This window comes from Moschus berezovskii, chromosome 3 (assembly GCF_049115385.1).
Source record: "Moschus berezovskii isolate FMDL1 chromosome 3, NW_MosBer_1.0, whole genome shotgun sequence".
Lineage (NCBI taxonomy): Eukaryota > Metazoa > Chordata > Mammalia > Artiodactyla > Moschidae > Moschus > Moschus berezovskii.
The window spans coordinates 113,281,651-113,303,903 of record NC_142462.1 but is presented as its reverse complement, the minus strand read 5'-3'; the positions used below and the strand labels follow the sequence as shown (position 1 = coordinate 113,303,903).

At 44.6% G+C, this 22,253-nt stretch overlaps 1 protein-coding gene across 1 annotated transcript in view; it reads right to left on the bottom strand.

Annotated features, from left to right (window-relative positions):
- The window catches only part of TBXAS1 (thromboxane A synthase 1), a 172,321-nt gene that overhangs the window by 66,304 nt on the left and 83,764 nt on the right, over window positions 1–22,253 (bottom strand). The window contains exons 5-6 of the mRNA XM_055421360.2: window positions 16,905–17,021; window positions 211–299 (exon numbers count right to left, since the gene is read on the bottom strand). Of these exons, the coding sequence (XP_055277335.2) occupies window positions 211–299; window positions 16,905–17,021 (206 nt within the window). The remainder of the gene's footprint in view (window positions 1–210; window positions 300–16,904; window positions 17,022–22,253) is intronic.

Genomic DNA, 22,253 nt, shown 5'->3' with positions numbered 1-22,253 from the left:
GCCCCCAGGGCTGCATTTGTATTTGCTTCACATTTTCCATGGGTTTCATTTCTTCTTCTTAGTCAGTCTACCCACACTTTTTGGAGCTTGTAAGCATTTCCATAGATTGCTGGTCCCAAGGTAATTGTTCAGCAATTATGTACAGTTACAAGAAGCAGCAGTTCAAAAATATGGTTTCTCATCTGTAATATAGCCATGCAGTGCCCTTACCTCTGGATGTCAAAAGCCTCCCCGGATTGTGCGTAATGCTCTAGGTGAGCCAGGAGCACGTCGCAGGCCTGGCTGATTAGTGGAGTCATCTGCGAACAGATAACAAAGGTGCAGTTAGGACACCATGCAGACAGCACACCTAAGTTAGTAGCAGATGAAGAGGTTATGTGTGGTGCTTCCTGGGAAAATGGTTATTTGATGTAACTTTCGTGTACCTGAGAATAAGATCTAAAATCCACAAATACTGCAAAATATAATCACTGTAAATGCCTATTTTAGCTCAGACAATCTGTTTTTTTTTTGAAAGCAAAAAGAAGAAAGAATTTAGAGTAAATACTGCGAAATAATTATGAAAATGATCATTACATGCTTAGAAATGAAAATCAGCACTGAGTTTTCTGACATTTGGTTAGCATTAGAGAGTAAATAGACCACAATCCGTATGTACTAAGTCGGGAATTAGCCCAAATCCATGTTTGCTTGATTCCAATTATACTTTAGGTCTTTCACTAGAATGTAGAATCTCAGTACTGAGAGGAACCTAAGGTTCATCCCTTTCTACTGCTTATTCAATACAAAAATCATTTTTAGGGCATGTGGATGGATGGTTATTCATTTCTGCTTAAGCTGTTTAATACTTCGAATATAGGGAACCCTTGATTTCAAAAGGCCTTTGATAGCCAGGACTACTGCTGGATTTCTTTTTTGTTTTTTCGTTTGTTTGGCTCTGCTGGGTCTTTGTTGCAGTGCACAGGCTTCTCTAGTTGCAGCACACGGGCTTAGTTGCCCTGCAGCATGTGGGGTCTTGGTTCCCAGACTAGGAATCCAACCCACGTCCCCTCCATTGGAAGGCGGATTCTCAGCTGCTGGACCGCCAGGGAAGTCCCCTGAATTTCTTTTCTTGAATACGAAAATATCTTTCTTATGGAAAATACCTAACAAACACACAGAAAGAATGGTAGGGATTATGAACATTCACGTAACCATGATCTGGCTTCAACAAATTTAGTTCTCATTTTGGCCGCCCACCACGTTGACCTTAAAAGTCTGACTGCAGTGAGTGGAATTCTTTGTGGAACCCAATGGGCACCGACATGACCTTTTATTTTCTCCTGTATTTTTGAAAAGCCAAGTTGGAAACATCAGGGGGAATCCTTTGAACCAGGTCACAATCAGGACTGACACCATAGCTAAAGCAACATGCTGTGATCTAGTGTTTTGAGTGTTTCTTGTGAAAAACTTCCTTTGAAATGTTACTTAGGTTTAGATTTTACTTTTTTGACACTAAAATATAAGTTTCTGAGATCAGGGGAGATTTTTGTCTGTTTGTTCATTTTTGTATCCTCAGCACTTAGAACAGCACTTGGTACATAGTAATTCATTGAATGAATGAATGAGTTTTAATGATTACATAAGACCAGTGTTCAATTAAGGCTTGCTGCTGCTGCTGCTAAGTCACTTCAGTCGTGTCCGACTCTGTGTGACCCCATAGACGGAAGCCCACCAGGCTCCCCCATCCCTGGGATTCTTCAGGCAAGAACACTGGAGTGGGTTGCCATTTCCTTCTCCAATGTGTGAAAGTGAAAAGTGAAAGTGAAGTCGCTCAGTCGTGTCCGACCCTTAGCGACCCCACGGACTGCAGCATACCAGGCTCCTCCATCCATGGGATTTTCTAGGCAATAGTACTGGAGTGGCTTGCCATTGCCTTCTCCAAATTAAGGCTTGAGGCACTGGGAAAGGTTATAAAATGTTAATCTATTTGGTAGAAGGTATATTGTTGTATTGAGGCAGAATCTGATTCCCTCTAACAACCCTTAGCTGGTTTCATTTCTTTCTTCTTCCATGTGCGTGTGTGCATAGTTGCGTCTGACTCTTTGTGACCCCATGGACTGTAGCCCGTCTTAAAGAGATGGGAATATCAGACCACATGACCTGCCTCCTGAGAAATCTGTATGCAGGTCAAGAAGCAACAGTTAGAACTGGACATGGAACAACAGACTGAGTACATCAAGGCTATATATTGTCACCCTGCTTATTTAAGTTATATGTAGTGTACATCATGAGAAACGCTGGGCTGGATGAAGCACAAGCTGGAATCAAGATTGCCGGGAGAAATATCAATAACCTCAGATACGCAGATGACACCACCCTTATGGCAGAAAGTGAAGAGTAACCAAAGAGCCTCTTGATGAAAGTGAAGGAGGAGAGTGAAAAGGTTGGCTTAAAACTCAACATTCAGAAAACGAAGATCATGGCATCCAGTCCCATCACTTCATGGCAAATAGATGGGGAAACAATGGGAACAGTGAGAGACTTTATTTTCTTGGGCTCCAAAATCACTGCAGATGGTGACCGCAGCCATGAAATTAAGATGCTTATTCCTTGGAAGAAAAGTTATGACCAATCTAGACAGCATATTAAAAAGCAGAGACATTACTTTGCCAACAAAGGTCCATCTGGTCAAAGTTATGGTTTTTCCAGTAGTCATGTGTGGATGCGAGAGTTGGATCACAAAGAAAGCTGAGCACTGAAGAATTGATGCTTTTGAACTGTGGTGTTGGAGAAGACTCTTGAGAGTCCCTTGGACAGTATTCATTGGAAGGACTGAGGCTGAAGCTGAAACTCTAATACTTTGGCCATGTGATGTGAAGAACTGACTCATTTGAAAAGACCCTGATGCTGGGAAAGATTGAGGGCAGGAGGAGAAGGGGACGACAGAAGATGAGATGGTTGGATGGCATTACCGACTCGATGGACGTGAGTTTGAGCAAGCTCCAAGAATTGGTGATGGACAGGAAAACCTAGCATGCTGCAGTCCATGGGGTTGCAAAGAATCGGACATGGCTGAGCGACTGAACTTGAAGTTGGACTGTAGCCCATCAGGCTTCTCTGTCCATGGGATTTTCCTGGCAAGAATACTGGAGTGGGTTGCCATTTCCTCCTCTGGGGGATCTTCCCGACCCAGGAATTGATCCTGCATCTCCTGCACTGGCAGGTGGATTCTTTACCTCTGAGTCGCCTGGATGCATCAGATACCTGGACAGCAAGTTTTGCCCTCACCCCTCACCATCTGCTGGACCGTCGTTCCCTAACCCTTCAGCTACTCTGGGCACCACATAGTTTGCTACACTCTCCACTCTTACTTCTCTTTCTCTTTTAATCAGCATCATTCCTGAAAGGTAGTCCTATAAATGGAGCAGCATCTCAGGTGCAGTCCCATAAGTCACGAAGAGATCACTTCCCTGCATGTCAGTTGCAAAGCCAGGTATGTGTTGACTTTCTGAGAAGACACATAACACAGGCAAATACTGAGGTTCAGGTCTACGAAAACCACAAATTTTCTTTCCATGAGTCATCATCAGGTGCAGTTGGTTTTTTGACACTTGAGTGTCCATTCATGAGAAAGGCTTTACATTTACCTGACATGTACCTCTGTAGAAAGTTGTCCTACCATCTGTTCTGAGCAGAGCCATTTCTTCCCTGCCCTGAGACAGTCAGGTGATTGGAGAGGCCTGGCAGGGGGGCCAGCCTGCGCTGCTGCTGCCCAAGGTTGGAGGGACACGCGGTCTTGTTGGACCCCTCCCTCCTGTAACTTCCTCCAAGCCAGCCCTAGGTGGTCTGGGGTGTAATGAAAGTGCTGTATCCCCAGGGGCCCCCTGCTGGCCGTGGGGGATGGTCAGAGAAGCAGAAGGGCACCTCTGTTGAGTGAGAGTGAGCGAGCTGGTCTGAGCTCAGTATTGCATGGGTTCCTCAGTTCGGGAACCTGTGGACAGCCGGGCAACAGGTCAGCAGGTCAAGGAGTAGATATTTAAAGCACAACCCACCTACACACCCAGTGGAGAGATGGCAGAGTATCTGAGATATTTCCTGTGTTCCCTACTGCAGAGACTCTTGGAGGGAGCATTTGTAGAGGAAAGCTAGGGAAGAATTTTCTGCTCATCAAGCCATAAGGGCTTAGAGTGCTGGTTAATTGTACTAGGCATGGGTGGACCAAGGGTGTACTCATGCATTCAAAACTCATCTCCTGTATCCTTGGCTATTCCTTCTTTGTTCCATTTGAAGACTGGTCAGTGTGCCTGTGTCACTATATACACAGGATCAGACATAGAGCTATGGCTCTCCTCTACTTTCAGCAGCCATGGAATTGGTCAGTGTCACTGTTCCAGCTCTTTGGCCAGCTGTGCATGAACCTAAATAAAGGTTCTATCAGGCAACATCTTATCATTGTTAGCATAGGAAGACTTTGTCAAGTGATTTGGCAAAACAAAAATGTAATTTATCTCATCTATCTATCCTGAAGTCCACTAAACAAAAGGAAAAAAAAAAGTGAGGGAGAAAGAAAGAAACGAGGATGACTATCCTAAATTACTATCTTGGTAATTATGAGCAGACTCTTACGACTACTGCATTCTTTTCTAAATTTTCACAAACCATCAATTTAATAATCCATTAGTACAAAAGTATGGGCCAAAGGGTCACTTCTAATAGCCTCTAGGCTGTTACTCTCAGTAAATCTCAGACTCACTTAATGTTGGAGAACTCAATACTGTCTAAGCCACATTCCTATGACTGGCTCACTGACCACCTTTCCTTCCATTATTTTAATAAAATTAGTAGTTCAAGTGAACTGTGCTTTAATATAATTTCATATGCCACAATATTTTTTCGATTTATTTCAGAGGAATAGTAACATGGTAAAAAGATAAATGCCATTTGAAAGGAAGTCTCTTTAGATATCAAACTAGAAGCTTCCTTAATGCAACAAAACTGGGATGCAACATGGAATTTGATTTTCATGCAGCTCTTCAGAAGCATGTCCTGTGTATAAAGAAGGGTCCCCTTATTGACCCCAATCACATGCCTGGACAGTGCAAAATGGGGGCTGGACCGGCTGCCCACCCTCAGTTCTTCTGTGTGCTCATGATTAGAATGCTTTGTTGTCAGCTGGCATGATTGTAATTTCTACCATACTCTGCCTGCTGTCTGTCGAACTGAATGGATAATGACATTTTTATTTAGGTTAATGTGATATGAGATGGGGCATGTAATATGAAAAATGTTTTAAAAAACAGTGCGGAGAAAACATTATAAGACAGTGGCGCATAATCTGTCTGTTCGCCAACAGCCATCATTTCACGTTTTCTTCCTTGCCTGTACCCAAGCAGTTATGGAATATTTACTCTGACACGAGTTGCATACAAACAAAAGCTCTCTTTGCTGGGCTTGCAATCATCTTTATACAATCCGCAAACCCCACAGTTCTTTCGCTAGATTCGCAGATAAGCAGGCCTAGGTGGCTTTTGCAAACACACAGACACAGATGAACATTCAATGCTATCATCTCACAGATCTGAACAAAAGACTCTCATTTGGTTGTTCTGTTTCATCTTCTTGGTAGGATAATGAATGCTTCCTATTTTTATTTATCCCACATTTCTTCATAAGGCATACATGTTATATTTACAATCAGATAAAATATTAATGCTATTAATTTTTTAAAGAATGATTTGGGGGGAAGGGTTATTGTCCAGCAGCCAAGCCTGGGGAAAAATTTCCCATTCTGCTTTTCTCACCTTTCACATTGGTTTCTTTATTATAAGGTGATGCTGAGTATATGGCTGCTTAGCTTAGTGGTCATCAAGGGCAAAGCACCATTGTCAGTCTGGGAAGGAAATTCCACAAAGAAGGAAGTCCTTGCTCATCTGGAGTTTACAGCATTATATTATTCAATTGCCCAGTTTAAAACAAATGGTATCTTTATGGACTGAGTCTGAGGAATTGTGATTCAAGGTGTAGACAGAGCACAACAGAGTTAATTCCAAGAGGCAGAGAGGTCTTCTTGAAGTTGTTAAATACACTTGACCTGGGGAGAGAAAACATTCAAAACCAATGAATAGGTTTCCTCTCCTTGGCCCTTTCTAGTTGTGTGACCTTGGGCAAATCATTTAACCTTTGTCAGTCTATTTATTCATCTGCAAAATGGGAATAATGATATTTCTGTTGAAAACTTGTGTCAAAGATTAAGAACAAATGTGTAAAAGGTTTAGAATGCAGTGAGTACCCCGAGTGTCTTCCTCTGGAACAGTCCCATGCTCCCAGACTGTTTGGATGCCTGGCATCTCTTATTCCTCCCAGAAAAGTCCTTTTGGAGTCACCTGTTCTTTCTTCACCATGTTAACATCACTTCCGTTCTGGCATCTGTTCCTTCATTTTTATCTCCCCAGTGATCACTCTAATTCAGGCTTTGCTACTCATCACTTGGAACAGAGCTGACAGCTGCTTCTTGAAAACAAAGACTGTGTCTTAAGCATCTTTATATGAATAGTCCTAATGCCTTGTATTGGAGGAGGGCATGGCAACCCACTCCAGTATTCTTGCCTGGAGAATCCAATGGACAGAGGAGCCTGGGGGGCTACAGTCCACGGGGTCGCAGAGAGTCGGACACGACTGAGTGACTAAGCACACAGTGCCTTGCATGGTGCCTGGCATAGAGCTATACTAAGAAAGCAATTTTTGAAGATGCCTGATGTCTTTTCACTTGCCAATCTATCCTATATTCAGTCACCAGCTGGGTCTTCTGAAAATACTTGTCATCTGAGCAACGTATTGCTAAGATTCTGTGGAGATTCCCATTGATTGAAGGGCATAGACCAAGTTTCCTATTTTCCAAAGCCTGCTAAGAACTGAACACTGGCAATAACTATGTGAATAAGCTTGGAAACAGATTTCCTCCTGGTCAAGACTTCAGATGAGATCATAGCCCAGGCCAACAACTTGACTACTTGACCTTGATGCAGGGGTACCCAGCTAAGCCATGCAGATTCCTGACTCACAGAATCAATGAACTACTAAAAGGTGGTTGTTTTAAACTAAATTTGGGGGTAATTTGTTACACAGCAAGAGATAACTAACACACTTTCAATGTCACCCTCTTCTGGCAACTAGTGTATGTTGTCATGTATGATTGAAGGTTTTAGGATTGGGCATCACATTCAGTGGCTTCTCTAGAACATGATGTCAATGTTCCTTAAGGGCTTTAAGATAGAAGCAATGTAAGAGACATTAATAGATTGAGGTGTTCTTTCCATTGTAGCAAGGATACAGTGCAGTTTGCTGGGAGCCGGCCCTGAATGAAAGACCTGAGGCCCATGCTGGCTCTCTCTTACTGTGGGCAAATCCTATGACTCGCTCTGCAGTTGAGTCCTCACTCCCAAGTGAGGAGCTAATTGCAATAAGCGACAAAGTCCCTTTCCGTGGGCATTCTAGGATTCTAAGGTCACTCAACAGCAGCTGAGACAGTTGCTTGGGGACCATGGAAAGAGCAGGCAGCTTCCTAGTGGGATCCAACAAAGTCTCCAACAACAATATCCTTAAGAAGGCCTTTTGACATCTCTTTGATGCATTGACTTCAGAATTACATAAAGATCTAAAAGGAAGAAACTGGTTATATTTATGCTCAATAATTCAATAAAAGTGAGAGTTAGAATTCCACATCCACTGACTCCTGGCTTGTTGCCTTTTTCTCCACAGTCAGCATCCACATTTCTTTTGCTCCTCTGTTAATTAACTTCTAGGTTATAATTTTGCTCAGTGCAGCTCTGATGCCATGAACTTGAAAAGCAAACAAACACATGCCATGAAGTTTGTGGAGCTCCTGGAAGTTTGGCGCATGGAGTAGGTCTGAATGCTAAGGAGGACACAATTCCCGACCAGGGAGAGGGAAGGAGAGGGTCCCTCCTGTGTCAACTGAGATGTCCCCCACATAGTGTGTAGGCTAGGGGACACACGTGTCCACCCATGAAGAGGGATGCAGAGAAGAACCTGAGCAGAGGACACCCCTCAGATCAAACACGCTCCCGGGAGTCTCTTGCCTGGGGCCACAGCAGAGTGGAGACTCTATAGACTGTGGCCTTGCGGTTCCCCTCCTCCAACCCAGGGTCCAAGGTTGCATCTTGGAGGTTAAACAGCTGAAGAGGAAACCCCTTTTCCTCACTCCCCTGCTTTCAATGATTTAAGAGCTCCTCACTCTCCAGTGAAGTTCACACCAAGCTTTGCCCTGGCACAGAACAGCCGAAGTGATGCCTCACCCCTCCTTCCAGTCTCCCCTCACTAATCCCTCAGGCGTACTTTGTGTTCCAGCCCATTTGTACTCCTCCAGTCCCTGAAGACACCCTGTGCTTTCTGTCTAGATGTCTTTGTCCCTGCCTCTCATTCCACCTGCCACGTACCCTCTCCCTCCGTCAAAACTCGGTAAGAGCATTAAGGCTCAGTTGCAATGCTGCTCACCCCCAGCCCTCCAAAAGCGGTTTCTGGTGCTCACGAGAAGATGCGAGCTCTGTCACAATCTGTAACAATGTAGGAATTTCTGCACCTCCTATATGATAAACCCCTTAGGGGCAGGAGCTGATAAGCACTGGTTGAATTCTATGAGTTCAATGTTTCCATCTGTGTGGCATTCTTAGATCTGTTTGAAATGCTGTTTGGGAATGGATGTCAGAAGGGGGATTTCCTGAATAAATAAGGGTCAGCTAAGAGGGAAGGGAGATGGTATTTAAACATATTGTTGGATAATGGAAAAAGTAATATGTTAAGAGTACTGTAAACTGGTGACTTACAAATGTGAAATTATCAGCAGTTAACGAAACTTATGGCCTCCTTCTGCCACCCAGATATTTAAAAACATCCACGACTTATCTTACGCAAAATTTCCTGCTGATAAGTATTAGCTCTAGCCATCTAGGTGAATAATCAAGTGTCATTTCTAACAAGTCAGTGGCTCCTGTCAAGAGTTGTGACCAATTAGAACTCACCCTGATGAGGAGGTGGCTGCTGGTGTTGCCAAGCAACAGGCAAGCTGGGAGGCACATTTAGATGCTCTTTTAGATTTAACCAGCGGCAAGTCAGAGTGCCATGATGCCGGCAAGGGAAAACCAAATTAGAACCCAGGATGGGGTGCCCATGATGAGGAGTGTGTTTTCTTTTGAATGCAAATGGAAAAGGAACATGTTTAACCAGAATTTAAACAGTCCATCATTATACCGATTTTAATTAGGAGATTAGGTGTCAGTGGAATAAACTGTGTGGCAAGATAATGGTCTCTTGCTGCTAGATAAATACCTAGACCTTCTGGAAAATGGGCAATTGGTCAGGCAGGGACCATGTATTTTTGGACTCTGAAGTATTTATTACCCCAGCCACACTTGGTTATAATGACTTTCGTGTTTATTGTCTGGAAGGATTAAGAAATAAAAGCAAATATTAAAAATAGGCTTCTGGAGGCTGATGCAGCCCAGAGAAAGCTGCCTGCTCCAACACCATAGGAAGGCTGTGTTCTCTTCGAGAAGCCCTTGTGTGTCATTGTCTGAAGCGTTTACTGTGAAAATTTACAGGCCAAACTAAACTGCGACGATGATGGGAATTCTGCAAAGACGTTTGCTCTGAAATGGTTGGAGCTACGCATTTACTCATAAGCTGGCGGTATCAACTTAAGATTTTTTAAATTGTAGTCATTCCCGAGTCGTATGTCTTCTCCAAGGCAGGAAAGGCCTAGAGGGAATAATAACCGCATCTGTCTCCACCTTCGAGATTCATACATTATTGACGGTGCCTTCCTGACAGGGAACATCTGGATGAAAGTGAACAGTTAGGCATCAAGCTAGATTCGCAGCCACTTCCCTGTAGGTCTGACTTTTCTTTAACCGAGTCCTCCATGTGCAGACATGATTGGCTCTTACTCTTGAGTGACACACCCAGCTTCAGGCTCTCATGTATGGAGCTGCCAGGTCTCTTTCTATCTGCTCCGTGGGTCACCATGGGCTTAGTTATCTGGGTGATGAGCAAATACCCATCTCTTCTGGACAGATGAGATTCAAGCTGCCATACTGGGTTGGATCCATGGTCCATCTAATTTGGAGCTTAGCTTCTGCTAGAGGTGCTTGGTCATGGAGTTCCTCGTAGAATCTACTTCCAAAGGCACAGTGCTCAACACCTCATTTCTTTCCATAGTCAACTCTGATGTTAACTCCTTCTGTTTTCACTTATTATTAACTTATTTGAATCCAGAATAAACAAAATTAAACATATTTCTTTACTGCAATTTTTCCCCTAAGTCTTTAATATGCACAGTGAATCCCTATGCATAGAGAAATCTGGTTTGCAACATTTTGCTGAATTAGATGACCATGGGGCCTTCCCAGTCCTCAATGATTTCAAATCCTTTTCCTTGGTAGTAATTCATAGCTTGAAGTTTATCATCATATAAGTACCATTTAAATGCTTGTGTCCTAAATGTACTATTTTATTCTTGCTTACACTGAAGGTTATCTGTCACTTTCATGCTGACTTACACAATCTTAGAAGAGTCTTAGAAACTTATCCCAATTGATTTAATATTTTTCACATCAGAAGAATTTGGAGAAATATACAAATGCATAAATTTCATGGTGTTCTCCCTCTCTCAGATGAGTTATAAAATTTGAAAATAAAATTAGCACTAACCTGGCTCCCCAATGAATCCTATTATTTATATATTTCCCTCAGAGAAGGATTAATTTATTCCCAGTTTTGTTCCTTGAAATTAAATCTATTTACTTCCTGACCCATAATAAATTTTTACACAATCCCAGGGTTACTTATTAATAGTCTTTGGAAAGAATCTAGCAAAGAGTCTGTAAAAATTCACATAAATCTACTCATTGCACCCTTTAAAAAAATAATCTTTTAGGGTGAAAATCCGGCAGGCTAATCAGACAATATTTTCTCTAATAAAAAAATAAGTTGTTTTCCCAGTAATGCTCAGCCATCTTTTAATATAAACCCCAATAACTTGTCTGTCACTGGACCATGATTGCAATGGTCTCTTCTGAAATCAGGGATGTGTCAATCAAATTTCCACTCCTTCTCTATCTCTCTATATTATCCCTGGTAAGATGTAAACCAAAAACCAATTTTATTTTAAATAAAACTAAGGATTCATGAAAGAATGCTGATTTTAAAGGAACTTTCAAGCCTTGTTGGCCATGGCAGCCTAATATCCAAACAAGTAAAGATGGTGCCATCCAAAGCTTTTTGAATGTTAATGACACAGACCCAGGAAGTGAAGGACTTATGTTGCCAGGGGCTGAAGGGAAAAGCCTCAGAATTCAAGGGAAAACAAATCTCTATTTCAAGAATAAACACACTGAAGTGGGGCTTCCCTGGTAGTCCAGTAGTTAAGACTCCGCACTCCCGATGCAGGGGGCATGGGTTCAATCCCTGATCAAGGAACTAAGACCCTGTTTGTTACGCAGTGCAGCAAAATAATGATAATAATGAACTCTGAGGTTTGATAATACAAGTTCAAAAGTAACTTACAAATTCAGAAAGGACTGGAGATTATATTGATAGTTCAAAGCTATTTCTGGAAAAACTGAGTCAGGCACCCCCATCTGAGTGGACTTAGGGCTCCTTGTGGGTTCCCAGGCTTCTCTCTTCCATCTCCTCCACCCCAGGCCCTCGGTGAGCCTCCTTCCCCTCTGTGTCTCTGTGATCTGCTTTCTCTATTTCTGCATGCGTAGGCCTGAGACCCTCTAAAGAGAGAGCCAACAGCTGGCTGCATCCTCTTACACAATTGTTCTTTGATGAAACGTTTTCCCTTTCGTTTCCTTTTTATCTTAGTTGTAAAATAGCCTTAGGTAGAAAGCTTCCTGGTTCTATGATTCCCCATCCATCCATCCATCCAGGAAATCATCATCGTGTGCCCATCTTGTGGTTCATGCTATACAATGAACAATAAAGGAGAAAAATAAGTAAAATAAATGGAATGTTAGCTGGTGATAGTACTACAGAGAAAAATAAAACTGGGAAGGGAGTGGGGGGTTCTGGGGCCCAGCCCTTGCAAGCCTGGGGAGACTGCAGGTTGAGAAGGTCAGACAAGGGACCAAGAGGAAGATTGGAGCCACCAGTGTGTTCCACTTTGGCTTTAACCAGAATGCTGCCAGGGAACTTGTAAAGCATATATATTCTCAGTCACCCTAGAAATCCTCATTCTGAAGGACCTGGGGTATGGTGTGCTGTGCTAAAATGCTCAGTCATGCCGAATTCTTTGCAACCCTATGGACTGTAGCCCACCAGGCTCCTCTGTCCATGGGATTCTCCAGGCAAGAATACTGGAGTGGGTTGCCATTTCCTACTCCAGGGGATATTCCTGACCCAGGGATATCCTGAGTCATGAGTCTCCTGCATCGGCAGGTGGGTTCTTTACCACTAGCACCACCTGGGAAGACCATACATTTTTATTATTTTATTTATTTGACTGCACTGAGTCTTCATTGCCAGTGTAGGACCTCTTTAGTTGCAGCATATAAAATCTAGTTCCCTGACCAGGGATTGAACCTGGGCCCGCTGCCCTGGGAGCATGGAGTCTTAGCCACCGGACCCTCAGAGAAGTCCTTGGAGTTAACTGTTTTAAACAAGGATATTAGGTAATTTTCATACAGCTCCTGGTCACTCAGGGCTTGAGAACCAGTGTCTAGAAAGCAAACGTCATTGAGAGGTTAAAGTCCAGGGGAGCATCCAGAAACCCGGAGGGTCACGAAAGCTGGGAAAGGAGGCATTCAGGACACTGATATCTGGCAGCCAGCTCTCCCTTTTTCTCTCCTTCACCTAACTTCCATAGGATAGAAGAGCCTCCATCTGTCTACACCTTTGGTGTAGCGTAACACTCCTTACTCAGAGCTCCAAACTCTGCTCTTCATATGCAGAGAGCTGCTTTGGGAATTAGGAAAACTTTACTCCCGACAAAGCTCCCAGCTCCAAGATGGCACCTGCCACCTATTCTGAAGCAAGGATTCAGTGGGGGAGAGAAAATCCAGGACACGGTTTATGGAGCGTGAAGCATGCAGACACGGGTTTAACATTCGAAAAATATTCCCTTTGTCACGTGCCTATTAGTCCTCGTGTTTCTTTCTATTTAAGCAGCATTTAACACCTTTGGCTGCTTCTTCCTCCTCAAAAAACATTTTCCCATCCACATCCTAGACTTCGATGTCCAGCTGTTCTTCCCACGTCATCTTTGTGTTAACAGATCTCTCCTCTGCCCCTCACTTATGTATGATTCTTCCTGCGACTCTCTTCTCATTCTCTGTACACTCGTGGGGTGACCTCACCCATGTCTGGGTTTCCTTTCTTTTAAAAAAATTTCTTTTCTTTTTAAAATTGAAATATAGTTGACATACAATATTATGTTAGCTTCAGGTGTATACTACATGCTGATGTGACATTTACATTCATTATGAAATGATGACTATCCTATGTCTAGTAACCATCTGTCCTCATATGAAGTTATTACAGTATTACTGATCATATTGCTTACATTGTATATTTACATCCCCATGGCCCAACTTTCCTATCTTTCTGTCCTGAGCTCAAGATGTGCTGCCAACTTCTGCCTTAGATGTCACCCAGAAACCTTAAAGTCACCAGGTCTAAACTCTCCACAGGTGGGGACAAAGGTGACTCCCTCCCTCTGCCCGGGAACAGCATCCTTTCGATGGAAACCCAAGAACCTAAACTGAACTGTATTGAGTAGAAAGATGATTTCCAATGGAACTTTAAGTTTACTTGTAGAATATGTTAAACAGTGAGATAGATCTGAAGCAAAACCGAGGGAATCTAAGAAACTGCTTCCCCTCTCTCTTTCCTCCACTCTCCTCGCCCTCCCTCTGATTTCTTACCAGCTACTTTCTTCTCGGAGAGTCGGACACGACTGAGCGACTGAACTGAACTGAACTTTCTCCTAGACATCTTAGTGCGACGAACCTCTTAGAGGAACTCTGTTTTCTGCAGCTAATTCAGGCACTAAGAATTTGATTTCTGAATCAAAAGGAGAAAATGCGCTGGATCCCAGGAGCACTAAATTTGTTTGGGCAATGGCACTGTATCAGTTTCTAAAGTGTACCCTGTAAAATGTTAAAGAAATCGAGACGCTGATAAGGGTCTTAGCTTTTCTATGAACCATTTAAAAAAATTCTTTATTGAATTTGTTACAACATTGCTTCTGTTGTTTTATGTTTTGGTTTTTTTGGCCCCAAGGCATATGAGATCTTAGCTTCCCAATCAGGGATTGAACCCACACCCCCTGCATTGGAAATTGAAGCCTTAACCACTGGACCACCAAAGAAGTCCCTCTTTTTTTTTTTTTTCCTTCAGATAAACAGGGCACAAAACTGTCAGAAACAAACAAAACCTTTCTTTGTTACTTAAAAAAGATCAGATACCCTTCATCAATTTCTTTTTTTAACGTATGATGAGACTCTTTGTGCATCTGCAGCACTATCAAGTCATTGTTTGCTCACGAATAGGGACTTGTGAAGCAACCTGTCTGAGCTCCTGATGTGAGCCCCTGGCTTACCTATCTCTGCTCCTCCCTCCCCTCCTTTTGGTTAACTCAACATATTAGTGAGTAGGTGTAATAAAGGTGACCCAAATAATGCTTTACGACTTTTTAAAGAAGCGGGCCCTTCTTTCAAACTACTTCTCACATGAAACCTTAGTCTATAACACAGCCGACTGTGGAGCAGGGCTCCCGGCTCCAGCTATAGAAGGACAATCCCCTTCTCATATTTCCTTATGGGGAATTTCTCTACCAGCGGTGGTTCCCAACTCCAGCTTTACATCAGAATTGCCTGGGGAGCTGTAAAGTCCCCTCAAAACCAGGCTGCATTCCAAACCAAACCAATTTCGTCTCCATGTGCGGCCCAGATAGCAATAGTTTGCAGAGCTCCCCAGGTGACACGACTGCATACCCACTCCGGCTCTACACGCCCTCCCGTATCAGGCCCCGGGGCGGAAAGGAGGCACTGAGCATGCGCGGGCCTGCTCTTGCAAGTTGGGGTCCGCGCCCTTCTGCCTGGATAGGCTGCTGTTGCCCCCTCACAGTGAAGCATTAGCAAGCACACACTCCCTGAAGGCAGAGTTCATTTCTCAAACAGCTTTACCAGAGAGAAAGGAGGTTTCTGTCTGAAACAAGCAGGAACCCTTAGAGTGTTGTCTGGCACGTGGTAAGAATTGTGTGAGCTTTGAAGCAAAGTGAAAGTGTTAGTTGCTCTGACGGGTCTGACTCTTTGCGACCTGTGGACTATAGCCTGCCAGTCTCCTCTGCCCATGGACTTCTCCAGGCAAGATACTGGAGTGGATTGCCATATCCTTCTCCAGGGGTTGTGAGCTTCCGTTGGCGTTCAGTCGCTCAGTCGTGTCCGACTATTTGTGACCCCATGGCGGGAGCATGCCAGGCTTCCCAGTCCTTCATCATCTCCTGGAGCTTGCTCAAACACATGTCTATTGATGATGACATATCCAACCATCTCATCCTCTGTCATCCTCTTCTCCTCCTGCTTTCAATCTTTCCCAGCATCAGGGCCTTTTCCAATGAGTCAGTTCTTCACATCAGGTGGCCAAAGTATTGGAGCTTCAGCTTCATCATCAGTCCTTCCAATGAATATTCAAGAGTTGATTCCTTTAGGATTGACTGGTTTGATCTTGCAGTCCAAGGGATACTCAAGAGTCTTCTCCAACACCACAGTTTGAAAACATCAATTATTCACCGATCAGCCTTTTTTATGGTCCAACTCTCACATCCATACACGACTACTGGAAAAACCATAGTGGCCCCTTAGCCACTTCACATCGGAAGGGCTCAAGGACTCAGTCCTGAGCTGTTGCAGAATTCAGAACAGACATCAAAGTCAGACCAGCAGTTGAGGTGCCTTCAGTGAGGATAAAGTGAGAGAACTTGGCCAGGAAGCAGGACAAACAGTAGGTTTTATTTGTACAACTGGTAGGGAAGGGTGGATCCCTGGCTGGGGGCAAGGAGGGAGCCCCGGGTTTAATGGCATCTTGTAAGTGAGACTCTTCCCTCTGACTTGGCCATGAAGATTAGCCTGGGTGTGCCTGGCTGCCTGGAGGTCTGCCAAGGCCATTGTCATACCCCTCCCTAATAATCCGTGGCCATTTCTTCCCTATTTCAGACTTGACTCAAAGCTCCCCTTTGTTTCAGGATGTTCTCTGGTTCCTTACTATGTAAAGACTGAGGACAGGAGGAGAAGGGGATGACAGAAGATGAGATGGTTGGATGACATTACTGACTCAAAGGACATGAGTTTGAGCTAACTCTGGGAGATAGATGGTGAAGGACAGGGAAGCCTGGTGAGCTGCAGTCCATGGGGTTGCAAAGAGTTGGACATGACTGAGAGACTGAACAACAGCAGCATGTAAAGTGTGGTTCACTGTTCAGAAACATCCGCATCACTGGGGAGCTTGTTAGAGATGCAGAATCTCAGGGCCCACCCCAGACCTACTGAATCAGAATCTGCATTTTAACAAGATCGCCAGGTGATCTGTTATACAGGAAAGTCTGCGGAGAGCCCCTCCAGTTTTCTCCTGGGTGCCCTCAAAGTGCCCTGGCCAGAGCTTGGGACTCAGCAGGAGAGACCTGTGTGTGTGCTGACTCACTACAGATTCATGGCAACTGGGGCTGTGATAGGTTGGAGAAAGGGAGGACTCTCCAGGACAGTTTCATGTGCTTTCTGGATAACAGGATGAAGGGCACAGCAGGCAGGACATCGGACAAGTGACGCAAAGCGAACCCCCTCCCCTCACAATCCGCAGAGAGGAAACCTGCTCCTTACAGAAGATTCTCTGCTTTTCTTGTGCCTTACCTCACTCAATTTTTCAGGACTGAAAGCTGTAGTCAGGACACTTCTGACCTCTTCCCATCTTTTGTCACGTAAGAACAGGACACTGTCGGCCACTGGTTTGGGCTCCAAACCCGTTGCCTTTTGGAAAGAGACAAGCAGAGAGTTAGGACTCCAGGATGCCCAAGCCAGCTTGGTGGTCACAGAGTCCACAATAAACACTCTGGTTAAAGTCACCCACGACCAACATTTAGATTTCTCTTGCAAGGGTATGAGGAATATAAAGTCTCATGGACAGTGATCTCAAGATCCATGGCTGAGGCCCCCTGGGAGCAGACGGGGAGGCCTCTCTGGCCCAGTTCTACCTCGTTACTCTGTGGCCATCACCATAGACAACTCAGTGGCTTCTGTGTGTTCCGTAGCCCCTTGCTGAGTGACCATTCCCTGAAGACCCAGCAGCAGGCTTCTTGGAGGTGGGCTGGTCTTTCCTGGGATTGAGTGTCATGTCTGAACTATGTGGCAAGGGGTTCTGTGTGGCTAGATTGTTAGGCTGGGCCAGATGTCTGGGTCCTTGGAATGTGGGTGGGAGAGGGGAAGGGAAGAAAGAGAGTCCTTCAGAAGCATGTGTCAGCAGAGCTGCTTCCAAGAGAAGCCTGTCACCATGTTTGTGTGTGCTTTCACGCATTCATTCATTCTTCTCATTCAGAAAATGTTTGTTGAATGTCTGTGTGAGAAGCTGCCTATACAGTGCTAAGTAAAGAAGACATTGCACTGACTCTCACCGAGTTGGTAGTCTAGTGGGGAAGCAGACGGCTCCTAAACCGACAAATAGCTATCGTTATAGTTCAAGGGAAAGTATGTGTTATGAAGGGAGTGATGTTCTTAGTTGCTCAGTCATGTCCAACTCTTTGTGACCCCATGGACTGTAGCCTGCCAGGCTCCTCTGTCCATGGGGTTTCTCCAGGCAAGCATACTGGAGTGGGTTGCCTTGCCCTTCTCCAGGGGATCTTCCCAACCCAGGTCTCCCATATTGGCAGCGGATTCTTTACCATCTGTTTACCACGGAAGCCCAAAAATACTGGAGTGGTTTATCTATCCCTTCTTCAGGGATCTTCCTGACCCAGGAATCGAACTGGGGTCTCCTTCATTGTAGGCGGATTCTTTACCAACTGAGCTGTCAGGGAAGCCCCTTATGAAGGGAGTGGAGTCGGGGCAGCAAGGTGAGAAAATGATAGGGGATTAAATGGCCAGGAAGGTTTCTCTGAGGAGACGATAGTCCTGCTGAATCTGGAAGCATGCGAAGAATGAGGTCTTCTCATCCCTTTTTTTTTTTTAATATTTAATTTATTTGGCTGCGTCCAGTCTTAACTGCAGTGCACAAATTCTCTGGTTGTGGGGTGCTGGCTTAGTTGCTCCATAGCATGTGGGGTCTTAGTTCCGCGATCAGGGATCGAACCCACATCCCTTGCATTGCACAGTGGATTCTTAACCACTGAACCACCAGGGAAATCCCTTCTCATCATCCCTTCTTCCCAGGCCATTTTCTTCCTTCCTAAAACCAGCCACTCTGACCAAGTGGTCAAAACGGGGGGGCCTCCACAGCTGTTCTGAGCACCCGTAGACCTAGGGCTGCAGGGTGAGGGGAAGTAGGGGGACTGGAGAACCAAGCTTTCTTCAGAACCACACAAGTGATGTATGGTTTTGCTATTTCTTTTCACTATTTTAATTATAGTTGAAACATGAAGCCAGCCACCATAACTCAAAAGCCTTGTAAGAACTCCTGTTTAGAAGAAAATTATAATTTTCTGATAAAATATGAACACTCAAAATAAGCTATAAAACATAACTGCAAAGTATCTGGAGGGACTTAATTATACGTTATTAAATAGAACCAAGTTGCTGGGATATTTTTCTGCAGAGGAATACCTCTCTATATTTAGAATAAAATTCTTTAGGAGTACCGTGGTCACTATACAGCATTGTGGTTTTATGGAATTTTTAGAACATAACCCATTTGTTTAGGTTCCAGAGTCAAAGGAGAAAATCGTACATTATGTTTATTTATATGTTGGCAAATGCCAGTCCTGTGCTACGCTACATGTAATAAAGCATTTCACTTCAAGGAAAGTTGGGTGGTGGTTTATGGGGTTCTGATGAAACAGAATAAATTGGAGATGAGCCAAGGTTGATTGGATTTTGTGTCTGTCCTTCAGACCTAAGGATTATCTCCATGAAAATTTTTATCTTGCACTTAGAGGAGAAATCCAGTCCCTGTGCAATGTGTCGGCATTGGTCTCCCTTATCGGCCTGCCATGACAATACTGTCCCCTGGCCCTACAGTTTCTATTAGAATTCTTCCTTCTTTGATGGAGGATTTCAGGGGCACTGGTTAGAGTAATGGTTTCATTTCTAGATATGATACTGGAAGAGGGAAAGCAGCCAATTGGTCATTCCAGAAGAGTGGTCAGATGGTGAGGGGACAAGCTGACAGATCTGGGAATGAATAGCTGGAAAGAGAAGACTTGGGAGATCAGATCATGGTCCTTAATCTGTGCTCGAAAGCTATTTCTTGAATGTATATTACATGGAAGAGGAAACTTGGCTTGTTTTTTGACCCTGGGTGGTAGAATTGGGGTCAATCGTGGGAGCTGTGGGGAAAATTCCAGCTCATCTAAAGAACTTCCCAATAAAGTCAGAAGGTTCCAAGATAAAAATAACCTGCCTTGAGTGTTGAGCCCCTGTCACTGGAGACTGTATCCTACTTCTTGGAAATTCTGCACGGGAGGTTTGAATGGCCTGGGTAGAGCGGGGAGTATAAATGACTTTTAAGAACTCTTAACCCTGAGGACTTAACCACGAGATGACCACACCAGATATATATAGTTTAAAGGTATACATGTGTCCATGCTCCCCCAAGCTCCCCTCCCACCCAGGCTGCCACACAACCTTGAGCAGAGTTCCAGGTGCTATACAGTAGGTGCTTGTTGGTTATCCATCTAAAATATGGGCTCGCTGCTGGCTCAAACAGTAGAGTCTGCTTGCAACGCAGGAGACTTGGGTTCGATCCCTGGGTCATGAAGAACCCCTGGAGGAGGAAACGGCAACCCACTCTAGTATTCTTGCCTGGAAAATCCCATGGATGGAGGAGCCTGACAGGCTACAGTCCATGGGGTCACACCGGGTGGAGGGGTTGTCTAAATGACTTTTAAGAACTTTCTCAAATCAAGGACTTAACCTCCTGATGACCACACCAGATATAGTTTAAACATATACATGTATCCATTCTCTCCCAAACTTCCCCTGCCGTCCAGGCTGCCAAATGACACTGAGCAGAGTTCCAGGTGCTATCCAGTAGGCCCTTGTCGGTTCAGTTCAGTTCAGTTCAGTCGCTCAGTCGTGTCCGACTCTCCGTGACCCCATGTTATCCATCTAAAATACAGCAGTGTGTACATGACCTTCCCAAACTCCCTAACTATCCCTTCCTCCCATCCTTTCCCCCTGGGAACCATAAGTTCCTTCTCTAAACCACTACAGCTATTTTAAAATTAGTTTGTTTCAAAGTGAAAGTTGCTCAGTTGCCTCTGACTCTGCAACCCCATGGACTATAGCCCACCAGGCTCCTCTGTCCATGGGATTCTCCAGATAAGAATACTGGAGTGGGTAGCCATTCCCTTCTCCAGGGGATCTTCCCCACCCAGGGATAGAACCTGGCTCTCCTTCACTGCAGGCAGATTCTTTACTGTCTGAGCCACCAGGGAAGCCAGTTTGTTTGTTTACACACACACACACACACACACATATAATACATGTATTTTTTCAGTTCAGTTCAGTTCAGTCGCTCAGTTGTGTCCGACTCTCCGCGACCCCATGAATCACAGCATGCCAGGCCTCCCTGTCCATCACCAACTCTCGGAGTTCACTCAAACTCATGTCCACAGAGTCCGTGATGCCATCCAGCCATCTCATTCTTCGTCGTCCCCTTCTCCTCCCGCCCCCAACCTTTCCCAGCATCAGAGTCTTTTCCAGTGAGTCAACTCGTCGCATGAGGTGGCAAAATACACATAATGTAACATTTACCATCTTAACCATTTTTAAGTGGACAGTTCAGTGGTATTAAGGACATTCACATTGTTGTGCAACCATTGCCCCATCCATCCCCAGAACTTCATCCTGCATAACTGAAACTCCACACCCGTGTCACAATAACTCCCCATCTATCCCCCTCCCCCAGCCCCGTCTACACATAATAACTGATTAGATGTACTGAGCGAGGTTGAAAGGCACAGGGGGCTTGCCCTGCAGGAATGAGACTGGTAAAACTGATGGGGCCGGACTGTGAGTGCTGGGGCAGGAAGGGAAGACCCAGCTGAGGAAGGGAGGTCCAAGGGAACCAGGCTCCACTCACACTGTGGTCTGGGCCTTCCAGACTGCAGGCCATAACTGGTCATGAATGAATGTTGTGGATGGCAACCAGCATGGAAAAGAAGAAAAGACAGAGAAACAAGGAATGGGGCAGAGTAGAAAATATTAGAGGGACATTTCGTGAAGCGAGGGGAAGGGTTTTGTTGTCGAACTTTTGTTCAAGATGGGGATGTATTATGGGTGTGTCTGCGAGAATGTTGGAGAGAGTATGTGAGTGTGTGTATGTGAGAGAGAACGCGTTCTGTGTTGTGTCCTGACGTGAAATACATTTCTTACTGGAGGTCACAGTCAGAAACATTTGAAAACCCTACTCTAACCCCAAACCTGAGAGACATCCTCACCCTCGGCTGAATCGCGTTGGTCGCCATGCTGCCAGGCTGTACACATTGATTGAGCACCTACAATTAATATGTGCCTGTGCTGTGGTGGCTCTGAAACTACTGCATCAGAGAGTGGATCCCTTGTCCTCAAGGAGCTCACAGCTGATGTGGAGATGGAGATGGGGTGGTTGATAACCAGTACTGTGGATCTCACAAGAGTCAAAGTGCTTTTCACATTATTTCATTAGTTTGGGGATAATTCTCCAATAGTTAGGAAACTGTCCTGACAAGCAGCGTGGTTCAGCAGTGGCCTTATGGCTCCCTTGCTCAATTTCCCTCAGACAGTTGAAGATGTTTGTCTTTTCAATTAAGATTTAAAAAAAAAATTTTTTGTGTGTGGCTGTGCTGGGTCTCCACTGGGCGTGTGGGCTTTCTCTAGCTGTGGAGCATGGGCTCCAGAGCACGTGGACTCAGTAGTTGCAGAGCACGGGCTTAGTTGCCCCTCAGCATGTGGAATCCTAGTTCCCTGACCAGGGATCAAACCTGGGTTCCTTGCATTGGAAGGCAAATTCTTAATCACTGGACCACCAACGAAGTACCTCAATTAAGAACTGTTCAAAATAGAGTCTAA